The 21,113-nt window shown below is 37.6% G+C and overlaps 1 protein-coding gene and 1 long non-coding RNA gene across 5 annotated transcripts in view; one reads left to right on the top strand and one right to left on the bottom strand.

Moving 5' to 3' along the window:
- The window catches only part of LOC139074381 (uncharacterized), a 31,182-nt gene extending 27,112 nt beyond the window's left edge, over positions 1-4,070 (top strand). For 2 of the 3 annotated variants that reach the window (XR_011523940.1, XR_011523942.1), the window contains 2 exons: positions 2,980-3,194; positions 3,738-3,914. This is a non-coding gene — a long non-coding RNA (uncharacterized lncRNA). Of the gene's footprint in view, positions 1-2,951; positions 3,195-3,737 lie in introns of all 3 variants that reach the window. The other variant, XR_011523941.1, reaches the window with a different exon arrangement.
- The window catches only part of RCE1 (Ras converting CAAX endopeptidase 1), an 83,967-nt gene that overhangs the window by 30,453 nt on the left and 32,401 nt on the right, over positions 1-21,113 (bottom strand). The window contains exons 4-8 of one of the 2 annotated variants that reach the window (XM_070564313.1): positions 12,503-12,612; positions 6,297-6,380; positions 5,085-5,140; positions 4,643-4,714; positions 2,985-3,177 (exon numbers count right to left, since the gene is read on the bottom strand). In XM_070564313.1, coding sequence (XP_070420414.1) covers positions 2,985-3,177; positions 4,643-4,714; positions 5,085-5,140; positions 6,297-6,380; positions 12,503-12,612 — 515 coding nt within the window. The remainder of the gene's footprint in view (positions 1-2,984; positions 3,178-4,642; positions 4,715-5,084; positions 5,141-6,296; positions 6,381-12,502; positions 12,613-21,113) is intronic. The other variant, XM_070564314.1, reaches the window with a different exon arrangement.

Raw genomic sequence — 21,113 nt, 5'->3', positions numbered from 1 at the left:
AAGATTTTCTGGCCTGCCTATATGACCCAAAAAACATATGCAGTTCACGTGAAGGATGGCTTATTTCAAATTTACCTTACTCCTTAAAGTGTAGCCTTTTAGCTATCCCTGTCCAAAACAAGAGGTGTTTTTATTTTTATTATTATTATTATTTTTGCTGAGGAAGGTTTGCCCTGAATTAACCATCTGTGCCAGTCTTCTTCTATTTTGTAAGTTGAGTTAGCACCACAGTATGGCTGATGAGTAGAGAAGGTCCTCGCCCAGGATCCAAACCTGCAAACCCAGGCCGCTGAAGCAGAGCACTCCAAACTTAACCACTAGGCCACTGGGCTGGCCCCCACAAGAGGTGTTTTGTTTTGTTTTTTGGCTTTTTTTTTTTTTTGAGGAAGATTAGCCCTGAGCTAACTGCTGCCACCAATCCTCCTCTTTTTGCTGAGGAAGACTGACCCTGAGCTAACGTCCGTGCCCATCTTCCTCTACTTTATATGTGGGATGCCTGCCACAGCATGGCTTGCCAAGCAGTGCCATGTCTGCACCCGGGATCCGACCTGGCAAACCCGGGGCTGCTGAAGCAGAACGTGCGAACTTAACCGCTGTGCCAGCGGGCCGGCCCCAAGAGGTGTTTTTAATAGCACCCTCAAGCTCAGCAGGCCATGAACTCTTTGGCCTGTGGTCCTGCATTGATTCAGAAGTGCATCTTAGCTTCTCAGCTGCTTGCTCTAATTGGCAAATGACCCCAGGGCAAAAGCAGCCCCCAATGCTGGGCTCATCTTTCTATAATTCCTTTCTCTGCTAAATCATGGCCCAGAAATTCCTCCCTAGTCACCAAGTCCTAGATACTTTACAATGTTTTACTATTTCATCTAGCCTTTCTATTCAGTGGGAAGGTTGGTCTAAATTACCTAGTTCACCATTTTCAGAAACCAAAATCCCACCAGTTTTCATAACTAGCTCTCTCTTCACTAAAACATCACCCCTCCAGAGTCTTTACTGATCATAATATTTAAAATAACATCCTCATTATTCTCTATCTCTTTACCTGCTTTATTTTAATCTTCACTGTACTTATCACTGCCTGACATCTATTGATTTGTTAAATATTCCCATTAAAATGTAAACTCTAAGAGGATAGACAATTTGTCTTTTTCCCTCTGGAGAATGGGATGAGGATGAAGAAAGTTGTATATTTTACCTTATACTCTTCTGTATAATCTAGATGTTAAGAAAAAGCATGTTTTAAAATACAAAATGTTCATATGTATAGTCTTCTTTTTTTTTTAAGATTTTATTTTTCCTTTTTCTCCCCAAAGCCCCCCAGTATATAGTTGTATATTTTTAGTTGTGGGTCCTTCTAGTTGTGGCATGTGGGACGCCGCCTCAACGTGGCCTGATGAGTGGTGCCATATCCGAGCCCAGGATCCAAACCAGCGAAACCCTGGGCTGCCGAGGCAGAGCACGCGAACTCAACCACTCGGCCATGGGGCCAGCCCCTCCATGTATAGTCTTTGTCACTATCCTGTTCCTTCCTCCTCCCTAAAAAGTATTCTCAGCTGACATTTATCATACCATGACCTTGGCCCTCTTCTGTTCTTGTTCTTTATACCCTAACTTCATTTACTCCTATAGCTTCAATCATATAATAATAGTACCTAATATTTACCCAACACTTATTAGGTGTCAGGTCATATGCTAAGAGCTTCACATGGTTTATTATATAATTAATCCTAAGCAAACAAACCCCAAGGGAATTTATTTTGCAAGGGAAAATAAATAAATCCATGAGGTAAGTATTATTACCCCCATTTTAAAGCTGAGGAAATAAATGCTTATGCTGGTTGAGTAAACTGCCTAAAGTCACGCAGCTAATTAGTGGGGAATCCAGCATTTACACTCTTGTGCCTGCTCTAACCACAGCAATATACTATACTTACCTAAGGATAAAACTCTAAGGCGAAAAACTCCAAATATTTAGAGAAAAACTCTAAATATGATCACTTGTATGTCTCTAAATATGACCACTTCCAAATTCCAGACCAAAGTTTCTGCATAGCTGCTTGACATTTTCAAAGGGTGTCCTGCAGGCACCATAAACTCAACACTTTTAAAGCCAAACTAATTTTCTTTACCCCCCAAATCTGCTACTTCTGATTTGCATCTTGTTGACAGTATCATCATTCTGTCAGGCATCCATGGAAATCTTTTTTAACAGCTTTGAGATTTAATTCACATATCATATAATTCATCCATTTAAAGTGTACAATGAGATGGGTTTTAGTATATTCAAAGAGGTGTACAACCATCGCCACCACTAATTTTAGGATATTTTTATTACCGCAAAAAGAATCTCTCTCCATCTGCTTTCTGTATCTATAGATTTACCTATTCTGGATGTAGAAACCTTGATATTAACTTTAGCCATTCCCTGCCTCTAATCTCTCTTTACCCCAACAATAAATTGGTTACCTCATTATGTTCATTCCTTCCGGTAATACGTCTCTCCTTTCCTTGCTCATCACACTTTTAATTCAAGCGCTCATTATCTCTTGCCCAGTTCACTCACTTATTTATTTAGTGATTACTGACTTCTGTTTTCCATCCATCCTGTACGATGCTGCCAGAGACTCCTAAAACATTCAACGATTTCCCATTATACAGAGAATAAAGTTCACACTCCTTAGTGTGGACTCCAGATCCAGCATACTCAACTCCAAACTACTTTTCCAGCCTCATCTCTCCCCCTTCACCCTTCATTCCACGCTTCAGTCATACTGGATAATATGAAGAGTTTGGCACATGTGTCACGTTTTATAGTTTTCAGTTTCTTAGAAAAATTCTCAAGCTTGGCTTTCATACTGCATTTTTGTTTTTATACAAATCATACCAGCTTCTATATGCAGAGTTTATATGCTAAAGGTTTTTCTAGAATTAGGATATAAAATTCATTTTCAAAGACAATTGGATGAACTCTGTCATCAAAAGGATATGGAAACTGAAGAAATCCTATTCAGCTGGTTGGAAAAGACCTTCGGGCAGGGACACAGAGCAGCAGCTGGAGTCAGGATCAGCTCTCCCAACAAGTCCACGCCAGCCACATCATCAGGGATGAAAAGCACGACTGGAGGTCCTAGCACAGGATGGATTCTGCTGCAGAAGAATTCAGTTGTACCAGATTTTGCTCTACTGCCAAAAAACAGGTAAGACAAATTTAGCTTTTTTCCCTCTTAAGAAATTTTTAAAAGGGCATTCAAAATTCCTTTTATAACCTCTAACATATGCATAATCATAACCAGCCATATCAGTTTTGCTGGAATACGTAACTTGTGTCCCACTCAGGGAACCACAAGCAATAGAAAGAGTAGATGGGTTGGCATTTCAGGAATGGTATCATGGCTCCTGCTTTTGCTGCCACTATTGGCAGTTTTATATTCTCAAAAGTGTGTCTCCTCCACTAAAATTACTCTATGGTTCTGAACAGAAGTTTCCAAGATCAGCATGGCGGGGGTAGGGGTGAGGGGACCCCTGAACTGGCCTCCTGATACTCAGATGTCTGCAATCACACTACTCCACCTTCCCCTAAAGAGGTCTGAGGCTACTGTTTGATAGGAGTAATGAGAAAAAATTAGGACATCTTTCTCTCCTAAAAAGAATCTAGTGGAATTTGATATTTTCTTACTTTCCAACAGCTATCTTCTAAACAGAAAAGAAATATTAATGAACCTTTTCCTCTCTCTCTTCAGGTCACCCAGGAAAATATGTCCACAAACATTGGCTCAAAAGCTTAAACTCTTGCAGTAAATCTATGATAACGAGCTGTTTACCTGTTAGGACTGAAGACTGACGAATACTAAAGAAAGATAAGGGGTGGTGGTTTTGTTTCCTGTACATATGAAAGAATAAAAACTATTCTAATCTGAGCTATAATTTTGGGAAGAGGTAAGAAAACAGACTGAAAAACCATGGACAGTCTCTTCACGTCTTAAGATCCTGTAACTACCAGTGTTGATTCAGGGCATACAAATGGAGGCAGAAACTAGTGAATAAAGAACAAATTAGTTGGACTTAAACATAAATTAGGTTTTCTCTTGCTATAATTCATGTTCACTTTGGATTCTCTGGTGGTTGGATAGCAGAGGAATGCAAGGCAGAGGGTCCTATTCCATTTATTTACCACCTCCTCCATGGATTTTTTGCAATCTGAGGAGAGTGGAGGTGAAGAAAGAGATGATTTCCAAATACATGCAAGATGCTGATGCACAAGCAATAATATACAAAGAATTCCTTTGTATTCATAGTATCTCTCGAGCCAACAGTTCAGGTAACCTTTTAAATTCACTCCTCTCTTCACATGTCTAAATGGGATTGGAATTAGCAGGGTTTGATTTGTTTCATTTACAGAAGAAAATAAGGTATGGAGAGGAGAAGGAACACGGCCTTAGGTAATCAGAATATATTCAAGGAGGCAGGAATAATATTAGTTTTCAATACAAATAGCTTAAAAGTTTTACTTTCACTTTTCTTACAGAGAAACAGACATCTGGCACTAAGAAATGACAAATGAGACCATTTTCAACTTCTACCCACACTCATACTCATAATAGCAGAGTAAAACATGGAGAGAAATAACAATGCTTTTCCCCTTCACCTCACATAATGCTGATAGTTTACGACAAGAGCCATTCCATTCGACAGGTTCAAAGTGGGTTCATTCTTAGCCCTGCAAAGCAAAGAAAAGCTAAGCCATATCTCAAAGATTCTAAAACCAATCTCTACGTGATACAAATTTTGGTCCATGACTACTACCACCCCCAGACATTACTGGAATTCAGTAACCAATTAACCAAGGGGAAAATGGCAATTTTTAAGTTCACCCACTCTAGTGAAAAGATACGAAAGGTTTATATGACTATATTTACTCATTAAAAGCTAATATAGAGTAAGAAAATGTAGGGGGTCTCAGAAGATTAGTTTTAAGGTGACTTTGGGTCGAAAAATCAAACTGTGAACCCACTGGAAAGAGGACAATAATGATTGAGCAAAACTGTAGGGCCACGGCATAAATTTAAGCCATGGACTTAAGGACTCACCCAAAGAGCTCTGTGGAGAGGATTCCATTCACCCTTACATTGAAATTAAATCTAATCTGAAAAATAAATGGGATGTGAGATTTAACATGAACCAGGATGGAGATTAAAAATTTACATACTCAATTCCTAAAGGGGATTTTTTATATCACCTTTTTTTCACTTGTACTTTCCCTAAACATAATTAACACTTGTCTGTGTTCAAATTCTGCATCTTACATATATTGAGTCCTACACTACAATTCCAAGTAGTGACAAAGTATCAGGAAAGCCTACCCTTTTGTCCTCTGCTGTTCTCCCAATGTATCTTTTCTCCCCTTTCTTAAAGGAACTATCAGTTTTTCTCTCTATTCTTTCCATTGTTTTCATACATGGAACATTCCATGCATTTTTCTTTGCTTCTCCTTCCCTGCCCCCAACTGACTTTTATGTCCTCCCTCCAGTTTACTTCACTATTGTACCTTTAACCTACATTTTTCTTTCTATATAATGCAGTGGGTGATAGGGGACGCTGGAGCCAGACTGCCTGAGTTCAAATCCTGGCTCTTCAAATTATTTACCCTCTGCAGCATTGTTTCCTCAGCTATAAAATGGGGATGACGATGATAAAACCTACATCATCGTTAGGAGGGTTGAGTGAGTGAGTGCATGGACAGCGCTTAGAATAGTGACAGGCAAACAAGCAGCACTGAACCCTGCTGAAGACAGAGACAGCAGGAAGCTAGCAAGAGAAAAAAGGGGAGTTATACAGCATACTTAAGCGTGTGCACCTTTATAAACATATCTAACTACAGATCAGAATAAAAATTTTAGCTCTCCAAAGTTCAAAGTCCTTTATCAAAATTTCCTTACTTGCTCTTACAGTCACTTCAGAAAAGAAGATATTCAGCAAGATTTATTATCCAGGTTTAACAGAAAATTGAAGCACAGAGGAGGGAAAAGAGGTATCCAAAGTGATACAATAAAATATTAAATAAGTGAAAATAAGAACCCAAAGGAAAGCTCCCGCTATATCCAGGGCTCTCAACTACGTCACATGACCAACATTAAGACTGCCTTCGAGGTGAACCAAATCAATTCAATATTAGAAGTTATAATCATTGTCATTAAAAGAGAGAGAACCAACCAGATTCTTCCATGTCCTACAGAGTACAGATCTCTTGAAAATATATGACTTAAACAAGAGAATTATTATTGTGCAAAAGAACAGCTTACCTTAGGGTGCACCATGACAATTTTGTGTAAAAAATCCTTTATCATCAAACTATTTGTCATCAAAATCCTGGGCTTTTCATGAACCTGTAACAACACAACAAAAACATCCACCACACATACACAAACCCAAGAGCACAAATGAATTAAATTATGTTATTTCTTCCTGTAAAAGTAACTACACCTCAGAAAGCTTTTCTGACATCCAAGGGGAAACATCTTTGGGTCTGAGAATTGGACAGAAAAAGGAATCTAACAGCCATCACTTTTTGGGTTAAAGTACCTATTTCATGGAACTTCAGGAGACACATGAACAGTGATCAGAGTAAAATCCACAATCTCAAAACCACCTTTTGGAACAAATTTAAAAGTAATTCAGACTGGAGCTGAGAAGAGTAGCTCTATGTTAACTTGACATCCTAACGTGGACCAATCTGTATTAAGAATCTGAGTAGAACCAAAGGAGCAGACACCAAAAGGAACATATTTTTGAAAATCAATCCATTCATCCAAACATTTGTTTTTAAGGAAAACCTGTAAAGCAAAAAGCCCAAAAGTCAGAAGACTTATGTTCTAGGACTGGCTCTGTAAAAATTACTTAAGGGGTTGGCCCCATGGCCTAGTGGTTAAGTTTGGCACACTCCACTTTGGCAGTCCGGGTTTGGTTCCCAGGCGCAGACCTATACCACTTGTCGGCTGCCATGCTGAGGTGGCGACCCACATAGAAAATAGAGGAAGACTGGCAGAAATGTTAGCTCAGGGCAAATCTTCCTCAGAAAAAAAAATCACTTAAGTAACCATGAAAAAAAGAATCACTTAACTGCTCTGGACCTTATTCCCTAATCTGCAAAACAGGGATAAAACTCACTCTTTCTACCTCACAGAACTGTTGTAAAGATCAAATAATAATCTGAAAGTATGTTTTATACATGGTAACAATAATAGATACCACTTGTTGAATGCCTACTATGTGGCAAGCATTGTGCAGGTGCTATATCTCCATTACCTCACAACAATCCTGGAGGCAAGCATTACTATCCCCTCCTTGTAGATTAAAAACAAATGAAGCTGAGAGAAGTTAAGCGACTTGCCTAAGGTCATTCAGCTGTTCAGTGATAAAGCCAGAATTCGTCCCTAAGTCTATCTAACAACGATTGTCCGTGCTCTTTCCAAGATGCCCTGATACCTCCCTGCAAATATAATAAGATTTACTATTTCAGGAGGGCTTTCTCTATTCTAGGAATGGTGCTCAAGTGTCTTACTTATATCACCTTATTTACACCTCACAAAAACCCTACTAGGTACATATAACCCACATTTTATGGATGAAAAAAAAAATGAGTCTCAAAGAGGTTAAACAACTTTCCCAAGCTTACCTGATCCGGCTCCAAACTTTGGTATTAACCACCTTCCTATATTGACTCACTATATTTAAAATGGTGTCCCTAAAACCGAAGCTTTAAGGAGTCTGCTAGAAAGTGGAGAAGTCCAGGAGAGTGAGAAGAAAAAGAGTCAGAAATCAGTAAGTTCTTCTTGGTGGCTCAGAGAATACAGAGCTGTGTACTAGGTATATATTAAAGAAAAAAATGGTCCCAGACCTCAAAATCTCATAACACAATAAAGAAGAAATGTGCAAATATCTAATAAAGAATAAATTATCATACTACTTTTAATAAGTACACTAAAAGAGATCAAGAATTGTGCAATGGGTGGAGATAACTAGAAAAATTATTATAAAAATATTAGAAAACATTATTAGAAAAATAGATGGGGATTATTTGAAAATTCTGGAAACAAATCTAAATGTAAATAGCAATAATTAAATAGTAAGTGCAGTATACCTGTCATAGTCACCTCCTTCATTTTAAAAATGTTATAAAATGTTCAAGTAGTAGAAAAGCAATGGTCTCTTAAAAGCATTTTCTTTACTTAACACTTGCAAAACAACTTCTTGGAACAGTTTCAGACTTCTGTAACCTTGGTGATTATAGGGTGTATCACAGAAAGGGCTAATTATATCTAGCAGGAAGGCAACCAAGTCAGTGAAAGTTCCTTGAGTAGCTCCCAGAGAGGGGCTACAATTAATAACAATGAGAGCCACCATTTACCGAACACCCGCCACATGCCAAGCAGTTTACATGCAAGTGGAAAATACCCCACTTTACTGATGAGGATAATGAGATTAAATAAGCTAATTAATTCGTCCAAGGTCACACAGAGCTAGTTAAGTGGCAGAACTGAGATTCAAACCTAGACTCCAAAGCCGACATTCCACCATGTGATGCTGCCTCTCCAAGAATGTTCATTTTCTGTGCACATAGCTATCTGAATTCGACATTATATAATCTATCACTATTTTTTATGGAGCCTGACAGGTAATGCTTATGCATGACTACTGAATATATGTATTTATTCACTCACAAAACACTTAACGTGGCTAATTATATACCTGGGCCTACAGAGATAAATAAAACAATACCTGAATTTGAAGAGTTCATAGTTAAGTAGGAGAGAAGGACAAATAAATAATTTATATAATAATGTGAAAAGTTTTATGATTTAGATATATGAGATGATAAAGAAATACCTAAGAAGGATTGGCACCTACTGTAGACTGAGAAGATAAAGTGACCTAATGTCAGGTCAGCAGAGGACAGTTAACAGAAAGCAAATAGCTCCTTTTCAAATCTACTCATAAATTACTGGGAGAGAGAGAGACAGAGAGAGACAGGGAGAGAGAGGGAGAGAGACTGACTACAAAGTCTTTCATAGCCTCTTAGAGTTGGGTGTTAGAAACCCAGTACCCCAGCCTGACATACCTACAGAAGCAGTGAATTTACTTAAGTGTTGTTAGGAAAAAATAGATGCTGCCAGCCCTGGGCAGCAGAAACCACTATTACATCATACGTTTCAGGCTTCACCTTTAAATCAAGCTTAATTATACGACAGAATGTGGGAGCTATTTTATATTTCCAAACCTGAACTTATGCAGTCATGGGCCCTATATGACTTTCTAGAAGTAAGTCGGTCAGTGTATCTCTCTCTCTCTTTAGTTAAATAGATAAATAGATGATAGATAAATGGGTAGATGATAGAGAAATAGAGATAGGTATAAATACACAGATATATTTGTATGTATCTAAATCTCTCTCTACCCGTTTTATCATTTAGCATTATGGCAAAAATAAATAGAAAACTGGATAAAGCTGTCAAGAAGATCTTATAAAATCAAATTGTTTTTGGAGGGACATGTTATCCAGCCTAATGGACCCCAAAATGCAGGACTGACTCTGAGCACAGACACAAAACCCTGCCTCTCTCCCAAATGAAGCTTTCCTCAGTCTTCCCTCGGATTAACTCTCCTCACATGTCCAAAGCAGTGGATCATTTATTATAGCTTTTTCATGGTTGTCTCCATTCACTAGCCTTTGCTATGAACCTTGCTATTGACCTTTCTCCCCAGTTGAGGTATGTATGATGAAATCTTTCACAATCTCCCTTTTTCGCATCTCTCTCTTCATTCAAATATCTTTTTTTCCTAAATGTTGCTTCTTTCTTTTTTGTTTTTGTTGGGGTTTTTTTGCAGGGGAAGATTTGCCTTAAGCTAATATCTATTGCCAATCTTCCTCCTTTTTTCTTCTTTTTCCCCACCAAAGCCCCAGTACATAGTTGTGTGTAGTTGTAAATTCTTCTGGTTCTCCTATGTCAGCTGCTACCACAGCATGGCTACTGACAGACAAGTGGTGTAGTTCTGTGCCTGGGAACTGAACCTGGGCCACCGAAGTGGAGCGAGCCAACTTTAACCGCTAGGCTATCAGGGCTGGCTCTCAAATATCTTTTATTTTTTTTTCCTTTTTCTCCCCAAAGCCCCCCGGTACATAGTTGTGTATTCTTCGTTGTGGGTTCCTCTAGTTGTGGCACGTGGGACGCTGCCTCAGTGTGGTCTGACGAGCAGTGCCATGTCCGCGCCCAGGATTTGAACCGACGAAACACTGGGCCGCCTGCAGCGGAGCACGCGAACTTAACCACTCGGCCACGGGGCCAGCCCCTCTCAAATATCTTTTAAATAGCGACACAGTACCAGAGACAATGAGATGTCATGGAACAAATCCTTTCAGGAAACCCTTGTTCCCCTGAGGTTATACTATTTTACCTCTCCTCATGTAACACCAGCTGATTACTGGCACTAAGCTCACAGTTTTCCTCTGTGCTCCAAGTCCTGCCATCATCTTGGCTGACCTCCACATCCAAGCAGATGACCAGTCTAAGTAACAACTTAGTCTCACAATTCTCTGACTTCTTCAATTCCAATGACCTTGACTTCCACTCATTTCTAGCTACCCATTTCCATGGCCATTGCTTGGAATGGTACCAGTTTGGAAACCTTAAATTGAAATGTCCCACTCATGTGAAAAGATGTACACCAAGATGTTAATGGCCACCTTGATTAGGTCAAATTATCTGTGTTTTAAATGCTCACTTCGATTTTCCTGGAGGAAACATTGCTTTTGCAATAAGGTAAAAAAAAAAATAGGAGAAACTTTATCACTGTGATGACAACTTACCATTCTTTCAAGTCTCTGAACCCCTTATACTCAGACAATGTTTTTTCAGTCTCATCAAGACCTCTAGACCTTGACCCCTTCCCTTTGGGTTAGGTTCCCTTCCTCTATGCTACCCAGCATTGAGTGCTTACCTCTATCATGATATAGATTACACTGTATTGTAATTATTTGTTTACTTCTCTATATTTTCTTTTAGATTCCAAGTTTCTTGGGATCAACTAACATGTCTTGGGACTCTGTACCTTCAATATCTAGAACAGTAGGCTGACTTGAACAAACACAGGTTTTTGAATGAATGAATAAATATTGAAACAGCATTGATCAATATGAGTAAGACTTTGGTTCAAATTCTAATTCTGTCACTTATCTTTTGTATGACCAGGGGAAAGTCAGTCAAATTCTCTGAACCTCAGTTTTCTTATCTGAAAAATGGGGTGAGAATTCTTGTCCTATCCACTTGATAGAGTTGTCAGGAGGCTTAAATAATATATATAAAAGTGAGGTATAAGAATTATCACTGTTTGTTCAGACTGGCAAAAACACATGATCTCCTTTTCTAGAACTGCTTTCCTTGGTTCACTGGAATCAGCTTTTTTATCGTTACTTAACATTAATAGTTTCAGAGCTGAGTAACCATTAATTGCTCCAGCTTGCTTACCCTTCATTCCCCTAAAGAAGATAAGGCACAGGCCAGGGATATCTGTTGTCCCATTTCCTTTTAGAAGGAGCATATAATTGTTCAAACATAGAGAAAGGCCTCCCTTCTTGGAAGAATGTTTAAAGTACTCTAAATCATTATGTCTCCACCAACTCAAAGGAAGGAAAGACAGGGTATCAGAGAATTGTTAAGGGAATAGAGACCAAAAATTGTCACTCTCAAAAATCTGGGCTACAAATAAATCATTAAAGATCTTTAAACCAATCTAATAAACACGTATCCAAATAGGATCTGCACTGGGAATTCATTTTTATTTTCTTTTTTCAGGAGCTTCAAATTCAAATAATGGCTTGTTTCAGTGGTTCTCAAATTTACCTGCACATTAGGAATCATCTGGGATTTTTTAAATATTCTAAAGCTCAGGCTACACCTCTTATGGGCTGAATTGTGTCCCCCACAATCCACATGCTGAAGCCCTAGCCCCCCATGTGACTCTACTTGGAGACAGGGCCTTAAGGACATAATCAGGGTTAAATGAGGTCATAAGGGTGGGGCCCTAACCTGACAGGACTGGTGTTTTTACAAGAGGAGGAAGAGACACCAGACAGCTCTTTCTCCACATAATGCACAGAGGAAAGGCCATCTGAGGAAACAGTGACAAGGCACCTTGATCCTGGACTTGTAGTCTCCAGAAGTAGGAGAAAATAAACTTCTGTTGTTTAAGCCACCTAACCTGTGGTATTTTTTATGGAAGTCCTAGCAGTTAATCCAACACCCTAGACCAACTAAATCACGACCTCTTGGAGTGGGACACAAACATCAGTACTTTGAAAGTCCCAGGTGATTTAAAATAAGGTACTAAAACAATACGTTATTTCATTTCAACTCGGAACTGTGATGGACCTAGGCTTTTCTTCCCTGTTATTATATTTGTAGAAAAATAAGAATTAAAATAACAGTAATTTATAAACCACAACAAAACCTGCCTCAAAAGTCATCTGGAAGGGTGTTACCCCTGATATGTCCTGAGAAGAGCTGGCTTCCTTTGAAGTCCAGGGCAGCTTTGCAGAGAATCCAGGCAGTGTAGATTGTATTTCTGTGTGAGAAGAAATGGCAACAAAATAGAACAAGCAGTTTGGATAAGCACCAGAGTTTCTGGAATTGCTTATAAAACTGACGAGCCAAGAAGGCTTTTCCCTGATGAAAAGATTATCTGCAAAATTTAAAATATGACTGGAAATGGCTATGCATCAGCAAATTGCTTGAACATTTAGAATTACTTTATGGAGTTAAGACATTTAATCTCATGTTTTCAATTTTTCACATTTGCTAAATCAATTTGTATTTTCAGTTAATTTCCACAAGGTCATATTCAATGCCAGAAATCTTCAGAGCTGGTAGCTCTAGCTGCTATTCTTATATGTTTTAATAAATTAATTCATTATTAATAAACACAAATCCAGTAAGTGAGCTAATTTAGAAATGAAAGCAGAAAAATTCAAGAATGACCCTCTCCGGCATTTACCTAATATAGTCTGCTCTTTAATGAGGTAATCTTTAAAAAAGAAAAGTAAACTCTTGCTAATTTAATTTTTAAATTAACCACTTGATGTATTTACATGTGTTGACTCAGAACTATCTTTCCACAAAGCATCAGTGAATCCTAGATCATCACCAACAAAGAGAACCTCAAAGTATGCACCATCCTTCTTCCTTTATGTACCGTGGCACTCATATTATAAAGGAAAAAAATCCAAATCTCCCATTTTATAAACTGCCATCCCGTATTTCCACTCTACAGTAGATTATAATGAAGAACTAAATATGAATAAAGATAGATATCTCAGTCTCTGCAAGTTCTACCTTGTAAAAGAGGTTGACAGTGTTGATATATAAGAATTTAACTTTAAAAATCTAATAACAATAAAATATATCCTAAAATAATAGCACAGCTTTCTCCTAAAGTACTCATACTACATGTGTAATAAAGCTTTAACTATCTCAAAAAGTACAGACATTACCAAAATTAAGTTCTAGCTATCAATCTTAATGGGTAATATTTTTCTTGCCATTAGTTTTCTTGACCAAATATAATTCAGCCACAAAGCCAGGACATTATAGCAGCAAGGAATTGCTACACTGAAGTTTGATGGACTTGGCACTGAACCAGGATGTCTTACATCAATCTTCAGTTTTAGCGCTGGTTGACTTTCTGACCTAAGGTGGACCCCCTTTGTTCTGTGATTCAATTACCTTTCTGTGAAATAAGAAAAAGTTGTTCTTGAATCCTACTTCTCTTTGAAGTAGTAACACAGTCAGATGGGGAAAACACGTAAATACATGAGAAAAAGGCTTACCAATAACTTTGAATTCTCCAGAAATCTTAATAACAATTTAAAATAAAATGGGGGAAAATCAATTTCAATTGCCTCACTCCATACACCAGAAAAAAATAATTCCAGATGGACTGACTACAGTGAACGTGAAAAGGTGAAATAATAGAACCAAATAAAAGCCTTCCATCTCAAGATGAGTTGAGCATATGCTGAAATCTCATCTTCTCATTCAAACACATAAAATGATAAAACAAACATTTTTAAATCTTAATAAATACATAGTCATGGTGAGAAAAAAAGAAAGGAGAAATCTTTGTAGACTAGAAATAGAGAAGTATTCTTCCTTCATCTTCAGAAAGGAAAAAGAGACAGAGAATCCACAGCGTTAAAAGGACCAAAGATGCACCATATTGGGGGTCTGACATGGGGAAAAAAAACATGGGGCTAATATTGCAACAACCCATAGGCTTATGAGCAAGAGTTACACAGGCCACACACAGGGGGTCTAAACAAGGGACCAAAACAAGAACAAAGGCCAGAGATGTGCCGCCTGCCTACCTGAGGGTTGGTTAAAGCCAAATGATACTAGTAGCAGCATCAATGATTCAGAATGAGGGCTTTAGAGCTCCCCCAACATTAAGTGGGGATAAGACTCAGAACTACATAATCTATTAAGATGCAAGAGCTTTGTATCTTTCCACTTGAGCAAAGTTTAATCCAAGATATACATCCTGCAAGATTAGGGCTCAGCAACCCAGAGAACCTCCTACTGGAAGGCTGTCATGCAGGATGTGTTTAGGATCAATAGAACATGGACAATTAGCTCTTAACTAAAAATTACCAACCAACAAAGATCAATACCATGAAAAATACGACACACATCCACCAACAAAACTTACACCTGAGGAAACAGAGTTAACAAAACAATTTGAAAGAGACTTTAAAATTAAGCACACTATATTTTATACTCTCAAAGATAAAAAGAAGCCATGAAACAAGAATACACCACCATCAATTAAACAGAAAGTAACGGGTAGAAATCTTGGGAATTAAAGATATAGTGTTTGAAATGAAAAGCCTACAGATAGTAGATTAGACACTGTAAAAGAGTACACTTAAAAGAAAAGGTAGGGGCTGGCCCCATGGCCAACTAGTTAAGTTCGCATACTACGCTTCAGCAGCCCAGGGTTTCGCCTGTTTGGATCCTGGATGCAGACCTAGCACCACTCATCAAACCACACTGAGGCAGTGTCCTACACTGCAGAACTAGAAGGACCCACAACCAGAATATACAACTATGTACTGGGGGGATTCGGGGAGAAGAAGAAGAAGAAAAAAGATTGAGAACAGATGTTAGCTCAGGGCCAATCTTTAAAGAAAAGAAAAGAAAGAAACAGAGGCCTTAACACTGTAGTTATGTATCTGAAATAGCTACCTCTCCACTCTAAAAAAAAGAAAAAGAAAAGGTAGTACTTACATGTTTATAGCAGCATTATTCATAATAGGCAAAATTGAAAACAACCCAAATGTCCATCAAATGATGAATAGATTAACAAAATATGAAATATTATTCACACAAAGAGAAATAAAGTACTCTTATATGCTACAACATGGATGAATCTTGAAAACATTACACTTCGTGAAAGAAGCCAGACACAAAAGGCCACATAGTGTGTTATTTCATTTATATGAAATGTCAAAGATAGGTAAATCCATAAAGACAGAAAGCAGATTAGTTTGACAAGGGATAGGGAGCAGAGGAAGGGGAGTGACTGCTAATGGGTACCTGGTGTTTCTTTTTGGGGTGATGAAAATGTCCTGCAACGAGATGGTGATGATAGTTGGTACAACCCCGTGAAGATACTTAAAACCACTTTAAAATGGTGTATTTTATGGCATGTGAATCCTATCATTAAAAGAAGAAAGTAAAAAATAAAAGATATTAATAATAGATAAAAAACACTAAAAAAAATTAAAAAATAAAAAAGAATAGATCTAGAATAAACAATGACTGAGAATTATCATAAAACAAAGACAGACATAGGTGCAAAGTTTTGAACAAAAACTTACCGAGCAGGATAAATTTCTAAAAAAAAGAGAAAGAAAAAATAAAGCAAGAAAGCCACACAGCAAAAAAAAACCAAAAAAACAAAAACACAATGAAACCAAGAATAACAAGGATAAAGAGAAAACCTTAAAAGCTACAAAAGAGAATGAAATTAGCCAAAAGAAACACAAGTTAGACTCATCAGCAATGCTAGATGCCAGAAGACAACTGAGTACCATCTTCAAAGATCTGAAGAAAATTAACTTTAAATCTGTACTTTTAAGAGAACTAAACTACTATTAAAGAATGAGAAATTTAAAATGTTTACATTCCACAAGCCCTTGCTGAAAGAACTACTAAATAAACCAGCTTGACCAGTTATCTTTTTTCTTTTTTTATTGGTGCCTATTTTTTTACATTTATTTTTTTATTGAGGTCACACTGGTCTATAACATTATATAAATTTCAGTTGTACATCACTATATTTCAACTTCTGTATAGACTGCATTGTGTTCACCACCCAAAGTCTAGTTGCCATCCACGACCATTTGAAAATGAGTTTACATTTGCATCTTTTCGCTGAGATAGTGTGGGGATAAAGGGGAAAGAATATCATCATCAATATCAAACTACCTCTTCACACAGCTCTTCAATTGATAAAGATAAAATAGATGAAAAATTTCAATCATGTGGCAACATGAACATACATCAAAACCATATATTAGGACTTCTCCTTCCAGCAATGATGAAATAACTGGTACCAAATGAGCCCTGCCACTGAAAACTACTATACAACTAGACAAAATATATGAGGCAATGCTTTTCAGGCATTGGACAATAGATAGCACAAGACTGTGATCCTTGAGAGAAGGGAAACTCATGAGATAAACCCTATGATTGCCCTGAATGTCTGCCTGGGGAAATTTTCCTGTCCGTGGAGCAGGAACCTGGAGCCCAAGCAGAGCATAGTGGTTCCATTAAGCTGAGGAGACAGGCTAATAGAGTTCAGGGCTGTGAAAGTAGCTGGAATCTGCAAGGCAGGACGCTGGAGAGGAAGGAGCTGTGCAGAAGTAGGTACCAAAAGTCTGCGTGGGAGCTCCCAGTGAGTCCTTGGCCAAGGGCTGGGCTATGCATGCACAGTGAGACTACATAAGAAAGCAGAGAGAGCAGTTGCAATGGAGTTAAGAATGGAATAAGATACTAGTGGTCAAACAGTGCTGGGAAATGTTGGCCTTCAGGCCAAGCCAGAATGGAGAGACCTTGATAAAACTGACGGGGTGTCCAGCTGAGATGCCAAAAAGGTAATGCTTTGGTAGTAAAAACCACCTCCTAGATGAAGGTCTGCTCTTGATCCGCCTAAAAAGTCTAAAACCAAGCTTCAACAAGATCCACACAGAAGGTAGAATGTGGAGGTTGAGTGGCAGCAACTTCAAAGGGTCATTGGAAAATGACTTGGCTTTTACAGATCTACACTTTAAAATGTATAAAAACAAGTCTGCACAAGGTCAAGGTGATCAGCCTGCTGGAACAAAAATCAACATTCTTCAGAGGTAGAACAGAACATAGAATATGATCATATTACCCAGGATGAAATAAATATTTATCAGACACGCAAAGAAAAAGGAAAATGTGTACCTCACAAGAAAAAAAAAGCAATCAATAAAAGTCAAGCCTGTTATAGATGTTACATTTAGGAAAGACTTTAAAGCATCTATTCCAAATATGTTCAAAGACTTAAAAGGCGGCTTAAATAAGTAATCTGATAGGAAATAGCAGCAGAGAAATGTACATGGTAAAAAAAGAAACAAACGGAAATTCTCTAACTGAAAAGTTCTACAATTGAAATGAAGAATTCACTGGATAGGTTTAATAGCAGATTAAGCAATGAAAAGAGTCAGTGAAATGATTGAAGAGAAAGAACAAAAATTATCCAATCTGGAAAGTAGAGAAAAAATGTTAAGAAAAATAAGCAGATCCTTAGAGACCTATAGGACAATATCAACAAAACAGTCAAAACTATGTGTAATGGGAGGCCCAGAAGGAGCAGAAAGTGAGAATGAGACTGGAAAACTATCAAAAAATCATGAACAAAATTTCTAAAATTTGACAAAAAAAATTAAGATGTGCAAAGCTCAGCAAACCCCAAATAGGATAAATGTAAAGAAAATCACAGCTAGGTACGTAATAGTCAAAGTGATTTTTTTAAAAAAGATAGAGAGAATCTTGAAAGAAGCCAGAGGAAAAGCACATATTACATGCACAGGAACTATGACATGAATTACAGCTGACTTCTTCTAAGACAGAAATGGAGGCCAGAAAACAATGGAATGACATGTGTAAAGTGCTAATAGGAAAAAACTGTCAGGCTAGAATTTCAAATCCAGTGAAATAGCCTTTTAAAATGAGGGTAAGGTAGAGACATTTAGATAAACAAAAGATGAAATAATTTGTTGCTAGAAGACTTGCACTAGAAGAAACGCTAAAAGATGTTCCTTAGGCTGAAGATGGAAACCCAGACACACAGGAAGAAATGAAGAGAACCAGAAATTACAAATACGTGGATAGCTAGAAAAGACTATTTTTTTCTTTTCACAACAATTAACAGTTTAAAGCAAAAATAATAATATTGTAAGGCAGGAATTAGAACGTTTGAAAACACTCAAAATAGAGCAAAGAATAGTACTGAAATATAACCCCCAAAATAAAATAAATGTCCACAAGTTTATCTTGATATAAATAATTGAATTAATAAATAAAAGGTGAATAAAGGATAGCTCTTCCTTACAGATAAATTCCAATAAGTAAATGTAGAATAAATGAGGACACATTAAATCACAATAACACTACAGTAATAAATTCTGCAGGTAAGATCCATCAATGAATGCTTAATTAGTGGACGAAAGTTTAAGGAGAAACAGGATATCTGCATAGTCTAATAGGATTTCCTCCAAATATTTAAAAATTACAAAGAGTAACTCTACTTGGAAAAATCTGGTAGATAACACCTTAACCAAGTGATCAAGAGTAATATTACATAATAGGACATATCAACATCATCAATCCCCTGATACGTTGCACTGAAAAGGACACATCATCTCTGTGGTATTCTTCCCAATAATGTATAATCTCAATCTAATATAAGAAAACATCAGGGGCTGGCCCGGTGGCGCAGTGGTTAAGTTAGCACGTTCTGCTTCAGCACCCCAGGGTTCCCCAGTTCAGATCCCAGGTGCGGACATGGCACCTCCTGGCAAGCTATGCTGTGGCAGGCGTTCCATATATAAAGTAGAGGAAGATGGGCACGGATGTGAACTCAGGGTCAGTCTTCCTCAGCAAAAAGAGGCGGACTGGCGGCAGATGTTAGCTCAGGGCTAATCTTCCTCAAAAAAAAAAAAAAGAAGACATCAAACAAGCTCAAATTGAAGGCCATTCTACAAAATATCCAACAAGCACGTCTCAAAAGTGTCAAGGTCATGAAAGAAAAAGGAAGACTGAGGAACCGTAACAGATTGAAAGAAATTAATAAGACATGACAACTAAATGCAAAACAAGATCCTGGAATGGATCCAGGAACTAAGTAAGAACATTAGTGGAAAAACTGGCAAAATCAAGAAAGTCTGTAGTTTAGTTAATAGTATTTTACCAATGTTAATTTCTTAGTTTTGATAATTGTGCTGTAGTTATTTACAATATTAATTGTAGGAGAAGCTGGGTGACATGTATACAGGAACTCTTTGTACTGTTTTTGCAACTCTCTGTATGTCTAAATTATTTTAAAATTAAAAATGTAAATACTCTGTAAAAGAATGAAACAGGATCACTATCTCACACTCAAAAATTAATTCAAAATGGATTAAAGACTTGAATGTAAGACCTGAAATTATAAAACTCCTAGAAGGAAACATAGGTGCTAAGCTCCTTGACTTTGGTCTTGACAATGATTTTAAAGCAAAGGCAATAAAAGTGAAAATAAACAAGTGGGACTACATCAAACTAAAAAGCTTCTGCACAGCAAAGGAAACTATTAACAAAATGTAAAGACAACCTACTGAACAGGAGAAAAAAAATTGCAAATCATATACAGTCATGCACCGTGTATATTCTTTTGGTCAACAACGGACCACATACACAATGATGGGCCCATAAGATTAATACCATATAGCCTAGGTGCATAGCAGGCTATTGCATCTAGGTTTGTGTAAGTACACTCTATGATGTTTGCATAACAATGAAATCGCCTAACAAGGCATTTCTCTGAATGTATCCCTGTCATTGACATATGACGGCATCTGATAAGGAGTTAATAACCAAAATATATAAATAACTCATTGAACTCAATAGTGAAAAAAATCCCATTAAAAAATGGGCAGAGGATCTGAGGGCCAGCCCTATGGCGTAGCGGTTAAGTTCAGTGCACTCCACTTTGGTGGCCGGGGTTCATGGGTTTGGATCCTGGGCATGGACTTACACCATTTGTCAGCCATGCTGTGAAGGCAACCCACATACGAAATAGAAGAAGACTGGCACAGATGTTAGCTCAGGGCAAATCTTCCTCAAGTAAAAAGAGGAAGATTGGTAATAGATATTAGCTCATGGCAAATCTTCCTCTGAAAAAAAAAAACAAAAACGACAGAGGATCTGAACAGACATTTTTCCAAAGAAGACATACAGATGGCCAATAGGTACATGAAAAGGTGCTCAACATCACTAATCATCAGGGAAATGCAAATCAAAACCACAATGAGATATCACCTCACCCTTGATAGAATGGCTATTACTAAAAAGACAAGAAATAAAAAGTATTGGCAAGGATATGGAGAAAAGGGAACTCTTGTGCACTATTAGTGGGAATGTATATCAGTGTAACCACTATGGAAAACAGTATCAAAGCTCCTCAAAAAATTAAAAATAGCACTACCATATGACCTAGCAATTCCACTTCTAGGTATTTATCCAAAGAAAACAGAAACCCTAATTTGAAAAGATATATGCACCCCCATGTTCATTGCAGTCTTATTTACGATGGTCAAGACATGGATACAACCTAAGTGTCCACCACTGGATAAACGAATAAAGAAAATGTGGTATGTGTATATACATACATACAACAAAATATTATTCAGCCACAAAAAAGAACAAAATCTTGCCATTTGAGACAAAATGGATAGACCTTGAGGGCATTATGCTAAGTGAACTAAGTCAGACAGAGAAAGG

This window comes from Equus przewalskii, chromosome 11 (assembly GCF_037783145.1).
Source record: "Equus przewalskii isolate Varuska chromosome 11, EquPr2, whole genome shotgun sequence".
Lineage (NCBI taxonomy): Eukaryota > Metazoa > Chordata > Mammalia > Perissodactyla > Equidae > Equus > Equus przewalskii.
Note: the sequence above shows the minus strand (reverse complement) of the source record. Positions and strands in the feature narration are given on the sequence as shown.